Genomic DNA, 16,209 nt, shown 5'->3' on the forward strand with positions numbered 1-16,209 from the left:
CGAAGGAGGAGAGAGAGAGAACACAAGAGAGAGAGAGAACGAGAGAGAGAACGAGAGAGAGAGAGAGAACACAAGAGAGAGAGAGAACGGAGAGAGAGAGAGACATAGAGAGAACACGAGAGGAGAAGGGAAAGAAAAACGAAGGAGGAGGAGAGAGAAAAGAAAGACGAGGAGATGGAAAGCAAGCTGACATAACTTTATTCCCTCTCACCTAGAGACGGGCTCGGGGGTGTTGGAAACTCCAGGTGCCCGATCCCGCCAGGAAGCAGACACTGCACATGGCTAATCACAGATTGGGTACGTGGGATTTCCAACACGCCTGACCCCGTCTCTCCCGTCTTCAACCCATGACAACTGGAAGGTCACAGGTTGCTACTGGCAACAACACCATTTAATAGAGAATACCAAGAAAGGGAGCAGAGGGGGTAAGGGGTAGAGGAAGAAGGTAGGAGATACATGGAGATGGTATACAGAGAGGAAGATATAGAGAAATATGACATATAGATAGGATATGGTAGAGATACTTGAGCCAGATACATAGAATATTCCAATATGGTCTTTACTTCTCATCATCCATAGGATGGGACTTGGGATGACCATCATTTATAGGGACAGAAGGATCTGTGACTGTGGAGCGCGCCGCCATACATAATATCTACAGATAAAAGAAAAAGTGCAGCTGATGGACAGTCCGAAGGAGAAATATGAGAAAATCACTGGGATGTAGCCGATCCATACTTGCAATCCTATCCTTGGACCCACACTGTATATTAGGATCCCTTTTCGCACTGTTCTGGTGCGGTTTGGCGGCACCGCGGGAGAAGCACCGCGTACAAGTGGGTTTGGTGCCAGTTGGCTGCGCTCCTCCATAGAGTTGCATTGTGTTCCGCAGTTTTGGTGCGTTTTCTAAAAGTGCATGAAAACTCCTGCATGCCGTATCTTTGCTGTACTTTCAGAAAGCAGACCTAGACAGCGGGACAAAGGGCAACTCTATGGGAAAACGCCGCTAATTGGCACCAAACCCACAGGGAAGATGTCCCCGAGCTGCGGTCAAACTGCACCATAACAGCGTGAAAGGGCTCCAAGAGTCCATTTTTCTTCAACCCGTCTTCAAGCACTAACAGCTAACTAAACCAAACTGCTGAGACTCCTTCATGCATGTATCCTCTTCTTCAATGATCACAGAGGAAAGGAGAGCCAGCATAGAGGGAGAAGAGAAGAAGAACCAGAGAGGAGAGCTGACATAGATGAAAGGGAGGAATGACCAGAGAACACAAGGAAGGAGAGGAGGAGAATGACCAGAGAACACAAGGATGGAGAGGAGAAGAATGACCAGAGAACACAAGGATGGAGAGGAGGATAATGACCAGAGAACACAAGGATGGAGAGGAGGAGAATGACCAGAGAACACAAGGATGGAGAGGAGAAGAATGACCAGAGAACACAAGGATGGAGAGGAGGAGAATGACCAGAGAACACAAGGATGGAGAGGAGGAGAATGACCAGAGAACACAAGGATGGAGAGGAGGATAATGACCAGAGAACACAAGGATGGAGAGGAGGAGAATGACCAGAGAACACAAGGATGGAGAGGAGAAGAATGACCAGAGAACACAAGGATGGAGAGGAGGATAATGACCAGAGAACACAAGGATGGAGAGGAGGAGAATGACCAGAGAACACAAGGATGGAGAGGAGAAGAATGACCAGAGAACACAAGGATGGAGAGGAGGAGAATGACCAGAGAACACAAGGATGGAGAGGAGGAGAATGACCAGAGAACACAAGGATGGAGGAGGAGGAGAATGACCAGAGAACACAAGGATGGAGAGGAGGAGAATGACCAGAGAACACAAGGATGGAGAGGAGGAGAATGACCAGAGAACACAAGGATGGAGAGGAGGAGAATGACCAGAGAACACAAGGATGGAGAGGAGGAGAATGACCAGAGAACACAAGGATGGAGAGGAGAAGAATGACCAGAGAACACAAGGATGGAGAGGAGGAGAATGACCAGAGAACACAAGGATGGAGAGGAGAAGAATGACCAGAGAACACAAGGATGGAGAGGAGGAGAATGACCAGAGAACACAAGGATGGAGAGGAGGAGAATGACCAGAGAACACAAGGATGGAGAGGAGGAGAATGACCAGAGAACACAAGAATGGAGAGGAGAATGACCAGAGAACACAAGGATGGAGAGGAGGAGAATGACCAGAGAACACAAGGATGGAGGAGGAGGAGAATGACCAGAGAACACAAGGATGGAGAGGAGGAGAATGACCAGAGAACACAAGGATGGAGAGGAGGAGAATGACCAGAGAACACAAGGATGGAAAGGAGGAGAATGGCCAGAGAACACAAGGATGGAGAGGAGAAGAATGACCAGAGAACACAAGGATGGAGAGGAGGAGAATGACCAGAGAACACAAGGATGGAGAGGAGGAGAATGACCAGAGAACACAAGGATGGAGAGGAGAAGAATGACCAGAGAACACAAGGATGGAGAGGAGGAGAATGACCAGAGAACACAAGGATGGAGAGGAGGAGAATGACCAGAGAACACAAGGATGGAGAGGAGAAGAATGACCAGAGAACACAAGGATGGAGAGGAGGAGAATGACCAGAGAGAAGAATGACCAGAGAACACAAGGATGGAGAGGAGGAGAATGACCAGAGAACACAAGGATGGAGAGGAGGAGAATGACCAGAGAACACAAGGATGGAGAGGAGGAGAATGACCAGAGAACACAAGGATGGAGAGGAGAAGAATGACCAGAGAGAAGAATGACCAGAGAACACAAGGATGGAGAGGAGGAGAATGACCAGAGAACACAAGGATGAAGAGGAGAAGAATGACCAGAGAACACAAGGATGGAGAGGAGAAGAATGACCAGAGAACACAAGGATGGAGAGGAGGAGAATGACCAGAGAACACAAGGATGGAGAGGAGAAGAATGACCAGAGAACACAAGGATGGAGAGGAGAAGAATGACCAGAGAACACAAGGATGGAGAGGAGGAGAATGACCAGAGAACACAAGAATGTAGAGGAGGAGAATGACCAGAGAACACAAGAATGGATAGGAGAAGAAGAATGACCAGAGAACACAAGGATGGAGAGGAGAAGAATGACCAGAGAACACAAGGATGGAGAGGAGAAGAATGACCAGAGAACACAAGGATGGAGAGGAGGAGAATGACCAGAGAACACAAGGATGGAGAGGAGAAGAATGACCAGAGAACACAAGGATGGAGAGGATAAGAATGACCAGAGAACACAAGAATGTAGAGGAGGAGAATGACCAGAGAACACAAGGATGGAGAGGAGAAGAATGACCAGAGAACACAAGGATGGAGAGGAGAAGAATGACCAGAGAACACAAGGATGGAGAGGAGGAGAATGACCAGAGAACACAAGAATGTAGAGGAGGAGAATGACCAGAGAACACAAGGATGGAGAGGATAAGAATGACCAGAGAACACAAGGATGGAGAGGAGGAGAATGACCAGAGAACACAAGGATGGAGAGGAGGAGAATGACCAGAGAACACAAGGATGGAAAGGAGGAGAATGACCAGAGAGAAGAATGACCAGAGAACACAAGGATGGAGAGGAGAAGAATGACCAGAGAACACAAGGATGGAGGAGGAGGAGAATGACCAGAGAACACAAGGATGGAGAGGAGGAGAATGACCAGAGAACACAAGAATGGAGAGGAGGAGAATGACCAGAGAACACAAGGATGGAGAGGAGAAGAATGACCAGAGAACACAAGGATGGAGAGGAGAAGAATGACCAGAGAACACAAGGATGGAGAGGAGGAGAATGACCAGAGAACACAAGAATGTAGACGAGGAGAATGACCAGAGAACACAAGGATGGAGAGGAGGAGAATGACCAGAGAACACAAGGATGGAGAGGAGAAGAATGACCAGAGAACACAAGGATGGAGAGGAGAAGAATGACCAGAGAACACAAGGATGGAGAGGAGGAGAATGACCAGAGAACACAAGGATGGAGAGGAGGAGAATGACCAGAGAACACAAGGATGGAGAGGAGGAGAATGACCAGAGAACACAAGGATGGAGAGGAGAAGAATGACCAGAGAACACAAGAATGTAGAGGAGGAGAATGACCAGAGAACACAAGGATGGAGAGGAGGAGAATGACCAGAGAACACAAGAATGTAGAGGAGGAGAATGACCAGAGAACACAAGAATGGATAGGAGAAGAAGAATGACCAGAGAACACAAGGATGGAGAGGAGAAGAATGACCAGAGAACACAAGGATGGAGAGGAGGAGAATGACCAGAGAACACAAGAATGTAGAGGAGGAGAATGACCAGAGAACACAAGAATGGATAGGAGAAGAAGAATGACCAGAGAACACAAGGATGGAGAGGAGAAGAATGACCAGAGAACACAAGGATGGAGAGGAGGAGAATGACCAGAGAACACAAGGATGGAGAGGAGGAGAATGACCAGAGAACACAAGGATGGAGAGGAGGAGAATGACCAGAGAACACAAGGATGGAAAGGAGGAGAATGACCAGAGAACACAAGGATGGAGGAGGAGGAGAATGACCAGAGAACACAAGGATGGAGAGGAGGAGAATGACCAGAGAACACAAGAATGGAGAGGAGGAGAATGACCAGAGAGAAGAATGACCAGAGAACACAAGGATGGAGAGGAGAAGAATGACCAGAGAACACAAGGATGGAGGAGGAGGAGAATGACCAGAGAACACAAGGATGGAGAGGAGGAGAATGACCAGAGAACACAAGGATGGAGAGGATAAGAATGACCAGAGAACACAAGGATGGAGAGGAGGAGAATGACCAGAGAACACAAGGATGGAGAGGAGAAGAATGACCAGAGAACACAAGGATGGAGAGGAGAAGAATGACCAGAGAACACAAGGATGGAGAGGAGGAGAATGACCAGAGAACACAAGAATGTAGAGGAGGAGAATGACCAGAGAACACAAGAATGGATAGGAGAAGAAGAATGACCAGAGAACACAAGGATGGAGAGGAGGAGAATGACCAGAGAACACAAGGATGGAGAGGAGAAGAATGACCAGAGAACACAAGGATGGAGAGGAGGAGAATGACCAGAGAACACAAGGATGGAGAGGAGAAGAATGACCAGAGAACACAAGGATGGAGAGGAGAAGAATGACCAGAGAACACAAGGATGGAGAGGATAAGAATGACCAGAGAACACAAGGATGGAGAGGAGGAGAATGACCAGAGAACACAAGGATGGAGAGGAGGAGAATGACCAGAGAACACAAGGATGGAAAGGAGGAGAATGACCAGAGAACACAAGGATGGAGGAGGAGGAGAATGACCAGAGAACACAAGGATGGAGAGGAGGAGAATGACCAGAGAACACAAGAATGGAGAGGAGGAGAATGACCAGAGAGAAGAATGACCAGAGAACACAAGGATGGAGAGGAGAAGAATGACCAGAGAACACAAGGATGGAGAGAAGGAGAATGACCAGAGAACACAAGGATGGAGAGGAGGAGAATGACCAGAGAACACAAGAATGGAGAGGAGGAGAATGACCAGAGAACACAAGGATGGAGAGGAGAAGAATGACCAGAGAACACAAGGATGGAGAGGAGGATAATGACCAGAGAACACAAGGATGGAGGAGGAGGAGAATGACCAGAGAACACAAGGATGGAGAGGAGGAGAATGACCAGAGAGAAGAATGACCAGAGAACACAAGGATGGAGAGGAGAAGAATGACCAGAGAACACAAGGATGGAGGAGGAGGAGAATGACCAGAGAACACAAGGATGGAGAGGAGGAGAATGACCAGAGAACACAAGAATGGAGAGGAGGAGAATGACCAGAGAACACAAGGATGGAGAGGAGAAGAATGACCAGAGAACACAAGGATGGAGAGGAGAAGAATGACCAGAGAACACAAGGATGGAGAGGAGGAGAATGACCAGAGAACACAAGGATGGAGAGGAGGAGAATGACCAGAGAACACAAGGATGGAGAGGAGAAGAATGACCAGAGAACACAAGGATGGAGAGGAGAAGAATGACCAGAGAACACAAGGATGGAGAGGAGGAGAATGACCAGAGAACACAAGGATGGAGAGGAGAAGAATGACCAGAGAACACAAGGATGGAAAGGAGGAGAATGACCAGAGAACACAAGGATGGAGAGGAGGAGAATGACCAGAGAACACAAGGATGGAGAGGAGAAGAATGACCAGAGAACACAAGGATGGAAAGGAGGAGAATGACCAGAGAACACAAGGATGGAGAGGAGAAGAATGACCAGAGAACACAAGGATGGAGAGGAGAAGAATGACCAGAGAACACAAGGATGGAGAGGAGGAGAATGACCAGAGAACACAAGAATGTAGAGGAGGAGAATGACCAGAGAACACAAGAATGGATAGGAGAAGAAGAATGACCAGAGAACACAAGGATGGAGAGGAGAAGAATGACCAGAGAACACAAGGATGGAGAGGAGGAGAATGACCAGAGAACACAAGGATGGAGAGGAGAAGAATGACCAGAGAACACAAGGATGGAGAGGAGAAGAATGACCAGAGAACACAAGGATGGAGAGGATAAGAATGACCAGAGAACACAAGGATGGAGAGGAGGAGAATGACCAGAGAACACAAGGATGGAGAGGAGGAGAATGACCAGAGAACACAAGGATGGAAAGGAGGAGAATGACCAGAGAACACAAGGATGGAGGAGGAGGAGAATGACCAGAGAACACAAGGATGGAGAGGAGGAGAATGACCAGAGAACACAAGAATGGAGAGGAGGAGAATGACCAGAGAGAAGAATGACCAGAGAACACAAGGATGGAGAGGAGGAGAATGACCAGAGAACACAAGGATTTGGAGAGGAGGAGAATGACCAGAGAACACAAGAATGGAGAGGAGGAGAATGACCAGAGAGAAGAATGACCAGAGAACACAAGGATGGAGAGGAGGAGAATGACCAGAGAACACAAGGATGGAGAGGAGAAGAATGACCAGAGAACACAAGGATGGAGAGGAGGAGAATGACCAGAGAACACAAGGATGGAGAGGAGGAGAATGACCAGAGAACACAAGGACGGGGAGGAGGAGAATGACCAGAGAACACAAGGATGGAGAGGAGGAGAATGACCAGAGAACACAAGGATTTGGAGAGGAGGAGAATGACCAGAGAACACAAGAATGGAGAGGAGGAGAATGACCAGAGAGAAGAATGACCAGAGAACACAAGGATGGAGAGGAGGAGAATGACCAGAGAACACAAGGATGAAGAGGAGGAGAATGACCAGAGAACACAAGGATGGAGAGGAGGAGAATGACCAGAGAACACAAGGATGGAGAGGAGGAGAATGACCAGAGAACACAAGGATGGAGAGGAGAAGAATGACCAGAGAGAAGAATGACCAGAGAATACAAGGATGGAGAGGAGGAGAATGACCAGAGAACACAAGGATGGAGAGGAGGAGAATGACTAGAGAGAAGAATGACCAGAGAACACAAGGATGGAGAGGAGGAGAATGACCAGAGAACACAAGGATGGAGAGGAGGAGAATGACCAGAGAACACAAGGATGGAGAGGAGGAGAATGACCAGAGAACACAAGGACGGGGAGGAGGAGAATGACCAGAGAACACAAGGATGGAGAGGAGAATGACCAGAGAACACAAGGATGGAGAGGAGGAGAATGACCAGAGAACACAAGGATGGAGAGGAGGAGAATGACCAGAGAACACAAGAATGTAGAGGAGGAGAATGACCAGAGAACACAAGAATGGATAGGAGAAGAAGAATGACCAGAGAACACAAGGATGGAGAGGAGAAGAATGACCAGAGAACACAAGAATGGATAGGAGAAGAAGAATGACCAGAGAACACAAGGATGGAGAGGAGGAGAATGACCAGAGAACACAAGGATGGAGAGGAGAAGAATGACCAGAGAACACAAGGATGGAGAGGAGAAGAATGACCAGAGAACACAAGGATGGAGAGGAGGAGAATGACCAGAGAACACAAGAATGTAGAGGAGGAGAATGACCAGAGAACACAAGAATGGATAGGAGAAGAAGAATGACCAGAGAACACAAGGATGGAGAGGAGAAGAATGACCAGAGAACACAAGGATGGAGAGGAGGAGAATGACCAGAGAACACAAGGATGGAGAGGAGAAGAATGACCAGAGAACACAAGGATGGAGAGGATAAGAATGACCAGAGAACACAAGGATGGAGAGGAGGAGAATGACCAGAGAACACAAGGATGGAGAGGAGGAGAATGACCAGAGAACACAAGGATGGAAAGGAGGAGAATGACCAGAGAACACAAGGATGGAGGAGGAGGAGAATGACCAGAGAACACAAGGATGGAGAGGAGGAGAATGACCAGAGAACACAAGAATGGAGAGGAGGAGAATGACCAGAGAGAAGAATGACCAGAGAACACAAGGATGGAGAGGAGAAGAATGACCAGAGAACACAAGGATGGAGGAGGAGGAGAATGACCAGAGAACACAAGGATGGAGAGGAGGAGAATGACCAGAGAACACAAGAATGGAGAGGAGGAGAATGACCAGAGAACACAAGGATGGAGAGGAGAAGAATGACCAGAGAACACAAGGATGGAGAGGAGGATAATGACCAGAGAACACAAGGATGGAGGAGGAGGAGAATGACCAGAGAACACAAGGATGGAGAGGAGGAGAATGACCAGAGAGAAGAATGACCAGAGAACACAAGGATGGAGAGGAGAAGAATGACCAGAGAACACAAGGATGGAGGAGGAGGAGAATGACCAGAGAACACAAGGATGGAGAGGAGGAGAATGACCAGAGAACACAAGAATGGAGAGGAGGAGAATGACCAGAGAACACAAGGATGGAGAGGAGAAGAATGACCAGAGAACACAAGGATGGAGAGGAGAAGAATGACCAGAGAACACAAGGATGGAGAGGAGGAGAATGACCAGAGAACACAAGGATGGAGAGGAGGAGAATGACCAGAGAACACAAGGATGGAGAGGAGAAGAATGACCAGAGAACACAAGGATGGAGAGGAGAAGAATGACCAGAGAACACAAGGATGGAGAGGAGAAGAATGACCAGAGAACACAAGAATGTAGAGGAGGAGAATGACCAGAGAACACAAGGATGGAGAGGAGAAGAATGACCAGAGAACACAAGGATGGAGAGGAGGAGAATGACCAGAGAACACAAGAATGGATAGGAGAAGAAGAATGACCAGAGAACACAAGGATGGAGAGGAGAAGAATGACCAGAGAACACAAGGATGGAGAGGAGGAGAATGACCAGAGAACACAAGGATGGAGAGGAGAAGAATGACCAGAGAACACAAGGATGGAGAGGAGAAGAATGACCAGAGAACACAAGGATGGAGAGGAGGAGAATGACCAGAGAACACAAGAATGGATAGGAGAAGAAGAATGACCAGAGAACACAAGGATGGAGAGGAGAAGAATGACCAGAGAACACAAGGATGGAGAGGAGGAGAATGACCAGAGAACACAAGGATGGAGAGGAGAAGAATGACCAGAGAACACAAGGATGGAGTGGAGAAGAATGACCAGAGAACACAAGGATGGAGAGGATAAGAATGACCAGAGAACACAAGGATGGAGAGGAGGAGAATGACCAGAGAACACAAGGATGGAGAGGAGGAGAATGACCAGAGAACACAAGGATGGAAAGGAGGAGAATGACCAGAGAACACAAGGATGGAGGAGGAGGAGAATGACCAGAGAACACAAGGATGGAGAGGAGGAGAATGACCAGAGAACACAAGAATGGAGAGGAGGAGAATGACCAGAGAGAAGAATGACCAGAGAACACAAGGATGGAGAGGAGAAGAATGACCAGAGAACACAAGGATGGAGGAGGAGGAGAATGACCAGAGAACACAAGGATGGAGAGGAGGAGAATGACCAGAGAACACAAGAATGGAGAGGAGGAGAATGACCAGAGAACACAAGGATGGAGAGGAGAAGAATGACCAGAGAACACAAGGATGGAGAGGAGGATAATGACCAGAGAACACAAGGATGGAGGAGGAGGAGAATGACCAGAGAACACAAGGATGGAGAGGAGGAGAATGACCAGAGAGAAGAATGACCAGAGAACACAAGGATGGAGAGGAGAAGAATGACCAGAGAACACAAGGATGGAGGAGGAGGAGAATGACCAGAGAACACAAGGATGGAGAGGAGGAGAATGACCAGAGAACACAAGAATGGAGAGGAGGAGAATGACCAGAGAACACAAGGATGGAGAGGAGAAGAAAGACCAGAGAACACAAGGATGGAGAGGAGAAGAATGACCAGAGAACACAAGGATGGAGAGGAGGAGAATGACCAGAGAACACAAGGATGGAGAGGAGGAGAATGACCAGAGAACACAAGGATGGAGAGGAGAAGAATGACCAGAGAACACAAGGATGGAAAGGAGGAGAATGACCAGAGAACACAAGGATGGAGAGGAGAAGAATGACCAGAGAACACAAGGATGGAGAGGAGAAGAATGACCAGAGAACACAAGGATGGAGAGGAGGAGAATGACCAGAGAACACAAGAATGTAGAGGAGGAGAATGACCAGAGAACACAAGAATGGATAGGAGAAGAAGAATGACCAGAGAACACAAGGATGGAGAGGAGAAGAATGACCAGAGAACACAAGGATGGAGAGGAGGAGAATGACCAGAGAACACAAGGATGGAGAGGAGAAGAATGACCAGAGAACACAAGGATGGAGAGGAGAAGAATGACCAGAGAACACAAGGATGGAGAGGATAAGAATGACCAGAGAACACAAGGATGGAGAGGAGGAGAATGACCAGAGAACACAAGGATGGAGAGGAGGAGAATGACCAGAGAACACAAGGATGGAAAGGAGGAGAATGACCAGAGAACACAAGGATGGAGGAGGAGGAGAATGACCAGAGAACACAAGGATGGAGAGGAGGAGAATGACCAGAGAACACAAGAATGGAGAGGAGGAGAATGACCAGAGAGAAGAATGACCAGAGAACACAAGGATGAAGAGGAGGAGAATGACCAGAGAACACAAGGATTTGGAGAGGAGGAGAATGACCAGAGAACACAAGAATGGAGAGGAGGAGAATGACCAGAGAGAAGAATGACCAGAGAACACAAGGATGGAGAGGAGGAGAATGACCAGAGAACACAAGGATTTGGAGAGGAGGAGAATGACCAGAGAACACAAGAATGGAGAGGAGGAGAATGACCAGAGAGAAGAATGACCAGAGAACACAAGGATGGAGAGGAGGAGAATGACCAGAGAACACAAGGATGGAGAGGAGAAGAATGACCAGAGAACACAAGGATGGAGAGGAGGAGAATGACCAGAGAACACAAGGATGGAGAGGAGGAGAATGACCAGAGAACACAAGGACGGGGAGGAGGAGAATGACCAGAGAACACAAGGATGGAGAGGAGAATGACCAGAGAACACAAGGATGGAGAGGAGGAGAATGACCAGAGAACACAAGGATTTGGAGAGGAGGAGAATGACCAGAGAACACAAGAATGGAGAGGAGGAGAATGACCAGAGAGAAGAATGACCAGAGAACACAAGGATGGAGAGGAGGAGAATGACCAGAGAACACAAGGATGGAGAGGAGGAGAATGACCAGAGAACACAAGGATGGAGAGGAGAAGAATGACCAGAGAGAAGAATGACCAGAGAATACAAGGATGGAGAGGAGGAGAATGACCAGAGAACACAAGGATGGAGAGGAGGAGAATGACCAGAGAACACAAGGATGGAGAGGAGGAGAATGACCAGAGAACACAAGGACGGGGAGGAGGAGAATGACCAGAGAACACAAGGATGGAGAGGAGAATGACCAGAGAACACAAGGATGGAGAGGAGGAGAATGACCAGAGAACACAAGGATGGAGAGGAGGAGAATGACCAGAGAACACAAGGATGGAGAGGAGGAGAATGACCAGAGAACACAAGGATGGAGAGGAGGAGAATGACCAGAGAACACAAGGATGGAGAGGAGAAGAATGACCAGAGAACACAAGGATGGAGAGGAGAAGAATGACCAGAGAACACAAGGATGGAGAGGAGAATGACCAGAGAACACAAGGATGGAGAGGAGGAGAATGACCAGAGAACACAAGGATGGAGAGGAGAAGAATGACCAGAGAACACAAGGATGGAGAGGAGGAGAATGACCAGAGAACACAAGGACGGAGAGGAGGAGAATGACCAGAGAACACAAGGACGGAGAGGAGGAGAATGACCAGAGAACACAAGGATGGAGAGGAGGAGAATGACCAGAGAACACAAGGACGGAGAGGAGGAGAATGACCAGAGAACACAAGGATGAAGAGGAGGAGAATGACCAGAGAACACAAGGATGGAGAGGAGAAGAATGACCAGAGAACACAAGGATGGAGAGGAGGAGAATGACCAGAGAACACAAGGATGAAGAGGAGGAGAATGACCAGAGAACACAAGGATGGAGAGGAGGAGAATGACCAGAGAACACAAGGATGGAGAGGAGAAGAATGACCAGAGAACACAAGGATGGAGAGGAGGAGAATGACCAGAGAACACAAGGATGGAGAGGAGAAGAATGACCAGAGAACACAAGGATGGAGAGGAGGAGAATGACCAGAGAACACAAGGATGAAGAGGAGGAGAATGACCAGAGAACACAAGGATGGAGAGGAGAAGAATGACCAGAGAACACAAGGATGGAGAGGAGAAGAAGAATGGCCAGAGAACACAAGGATGAAGAGGAGGAGAATGACCAGAGAACACAAGAATGGAGAGGAGGAGAATGACCAGAGAACACAAGGATGGAGAGGAGGAGAATGACCAGAGAACACAAGGATGGAGAGGAGGAGAATGACCAGAGAACACAAGAATGGATAGGAGAAGAAGAATGACCAGAGAGAAGAATGACCAGAGAACACAAGGATGGAGAGGAGAAGAATGACCAGAGAACACAAGGATGGAGAGGAGGAGAATGACCAGAGAACACAAGGATGGAGAGGAGAAGAATGACCAGAGAACACAAGGATGGAGAGGAGGAGAATGACCAGAGAACACAAGGATGGAGAGGAGAAGAATGACCAGAGAACACAAGGATGGAGAGGAGGAGAATGACCAGAGAACACAAGGATGGAGAGGAGAAGAATGACCAGAGAACACAAGGATGGAGAGGAGAAGAAGAATGACCAGAGAACACAAGGATGGAGAGGAGGAGAATGACCAGAGAACACAAGGATGGAGAGGAGAAGAATGACCAGAGAACACAAGGATGGAGAGGAGGAGAATGACCAGAGAACACAAGGATGGAGAGGAGAAGAATGACCAGAGAACACAAGGATGGAGAGGAGAAGAAGAATGACCAGAGAACACAAGGATGAAGAGGAGGAGAATGACCAGAGAACACATGGATGGAGAGGAGAAGAAGAATGACCAGAGAACACAAGGATGGAGAGGAGGAGAATGACCAGAGAACACAAGGATGGAGGAGGAGGAGAATGACCAGAGAACACAAGGATGGAGAGGAGGAGAATGACCAGAGAACACAAGGATGGAGAGGAGGAGAATGACCAGAGAACACAAGGATGGAGAGGAGAAGAATGACCAGAGAACACAAGGATGGAGAGGAGAAGAATGACCAGAGAACACAAGGATGGAGAGGAGGAGAATGACCAGAGAACACAAGGATGGAGAGGAGAAGAATGACCAGAGAACACAAGGATGGAGAGGAGGAGAATGACCAGAGGACCAAAGGATGGAGAGGAGAAGAATGACCAGAGAACACAAGGATGGAGAGGAGGAGAATGACCAGAGGACAAAAGGATGGAGAGGAGAAGAAGAATGACCAGAGAGAAGAATGGTCGGAGGGGAGAGCAGGCATGCACAATGTTTGGGGGTTTTAAGCAATTTTCTAGCAAAAAAAAAATGCAGATTTAAACAGGTGTGAAATTGCCCCAGCAGGCAAGCGGTTAATAAGTGGACCCACTGGTGATTGCTATAGCCCAGTTCAATACCAAGCTCATGGCCCATCACTTCCATTCTTTGTTACCTTCACTTGGTAGGATTTGGGAAGCAGCTTGGCGAGGCCGATTCGGAAGAGGTGGCTGCGCATTCCCACTAGCAGATCTCCAGAGTCTCCAATGAAGGCCAGACTTCCAGGTGTAGAGTTCAGACACAAGGTCCTGAAATCAGCCAGAATGAGAAGACAGATTTCAGGTCCTGGTTGGTGCAGATGTGACACCTTGTGCTTCCTTTCTCTGAATTGCTAGGAGGAGAGATTAGCAGATCACTTGGACGCTGTCCTAAGAGGGACCAGCCACGCCTGAACTATGCAGCCACGGATTCTAGGTTGGTACAGATGTGTCACTTTGTGCTTCTATTCTCTGGACTGCTAGGAGGATTGTTCTACAAACATTACACTGGACTACATGTGTCTTGGACTAAGGGAGAGAGAGTACAGACAGGCAACCTCAGGGGGAGAATGATGATCACCAAAGAAGGGGAGGTCAGCCATGTCTACTGTTGGGTGGCCTGTGTGTGTGAGACTCCAGAGGAGAATCACTGTCAGTTAGTAGTGAAAGGCCCAGATGCACTGTGATTGATAATGGAACAGAGAAGCAATGAGCAGAAATGTCCACCATGCATGCTTATAAAGGGGTAGTGTATGACTTGTTGTAGGACATGTGAACAGGTACAGGGTCCACCATGCATGCTTATACAGGGGTAGTGTCTGACTTGTTGTAGGACATGTGAGCAGGTACAGGGTCCACCATGCATGCTTATACAGGGGTAGTGTCTGACTTGTAGGACACGTGAGCAGGTACAGGGTCCACCATGCATGCTTATACAGGGGTAGTGTCTGACTTGTAGGACACGTGAGCAGGTACAGGGTCCACCATGCATGCTTATACAGGGGTAGTGTCTGACTTGTTGTAGGACATGTGAGCAGGTACAGGGTCCACCATGCATGCTTATACAGGGGTAGTGTCTGACTTGTTGTAGGACATGTGAGCAGGTACAGGGTCCACCATGCATGCTTATACATGGGTAGTGTCTGACTTGTTGTAGGACATGTGAGCAGGTACAGGGTCCACCATGCATGCTTATACAGGGGTAGTGTCTGACTTGTTGTAGGACATGTGAGCAGGTACAGGGTCCACCATGCATGCTTATACAGGGGTAGTGTCTGACTTGTTGTAGGACATGTGAGCAGGTACAGGGTCCACCATGCATGCTTATACAGGGGTAGTGTCTGACTTGTAGGACATGTGAGCAGGTACAGGGTCCACCATGCATGCTTATACAGGGGTAGTGTCTGACTTGTTGTAGGACACGTGAGCAGGTACAGGGTCCACCATGCATGCTTATACAGGGGTAGTGTCTGACTTGTTGTAGGACACGTGAGCAGGTACAGGGTCCACCATGCATGCTTATACAGGGGTAGTGTCTGACTTGTTGTAGGACATGTGAGCAGGTACAGGGTCCACCATGCATGCTTATACAGGGGTAGTGTCTGACTTGTTGTAGGACATGTGAGCAGGTACAGGGTCCACCATGCATGCTTATACAGGGGTAGTGTCTGACTTGTTGTAGGACACGTGAGCAGGTACAGGGTCCACCATGCATGGTTATACAGGGGTAGTGTCTGACTTGTAGGACATGTGAGCAGGTACAGGGTCCACCATGCATGCTTATACATGGGTAGTGTCTGACTTGTTGTAGGACATGTGAGCAGGTACAGGGTCCACCATGCATGCTTATACAGGGGTAGTGTCTGACTTGTTGTAGGACATGTGAGCAGGTACAGGGTCCACCATGCATGCTTATACAGGGGTAGTGTCTGACTTGTTGTAGGACACGGGAGCAGGTACAGGGTCCACCATGCATGCTTATACAGGGGTAGTGTCTGACTTGTTGTAGGACATGTGAGCAGGTACAGGGTCCACCATGCATGCTTATACAGGGGTAGTGTCTGACTTGTTGTAGGACACGTGAGCAGGTACAGGGTCCATCATGCATGCTTATACAGGGGTAGTGTCTGACTTGTTGTAGGACACGTGAGCAGGTACAGGGTCCACCATGCATGCTTATACAGGGGTAGTGTTTGACTTGTTGTAGGACATGTGAGCAGGTACAGGGTCCACCATGC

The 16,209-nt window shown here is 48.3% G+C and overlaps 1 protein-coding gene across 1 annotated transcript in view; it reads right to left on the minus strand.

The window, feature by feature from the left end:
- Positions 1–563: 563 nt before the first annotated feature.
- The window catches only part of LOC143973870 (WD repeat-containing protein 97-like), a gene marked incomplete at its 3' end in the record, with an annotated part of 76,990 nt that continues 61,344 nt past the window's right edge, over positions 564–16,209 (minus strand). Inside the window, 2 exon segments of the mRNA XM_077474740.1 lie at positions 564–655; positions 14,110–14,242. Coding sequence (XP_077330866.1) covers positions 564–655; positions 14,110–14,242 — 225 coding nt within the window.

The sequence above is a fragment of the Lithobates pipiens genome, unplaced genomic scaffold, assembly GCF_037356315.1.
Source record: "Lithobates pipiens isolate NorthernLeopardFrog02 unplaced genomic scaffold, aLitPip1_a1.2 Scaffold_126, whole genome shotgun sequence".
Taxonomy (NCBI): Eukaryota; Metazoa; Chordata; class Amphibia; order Anura; family Ranidae; genus Lithobates; species Lithobates pipiens.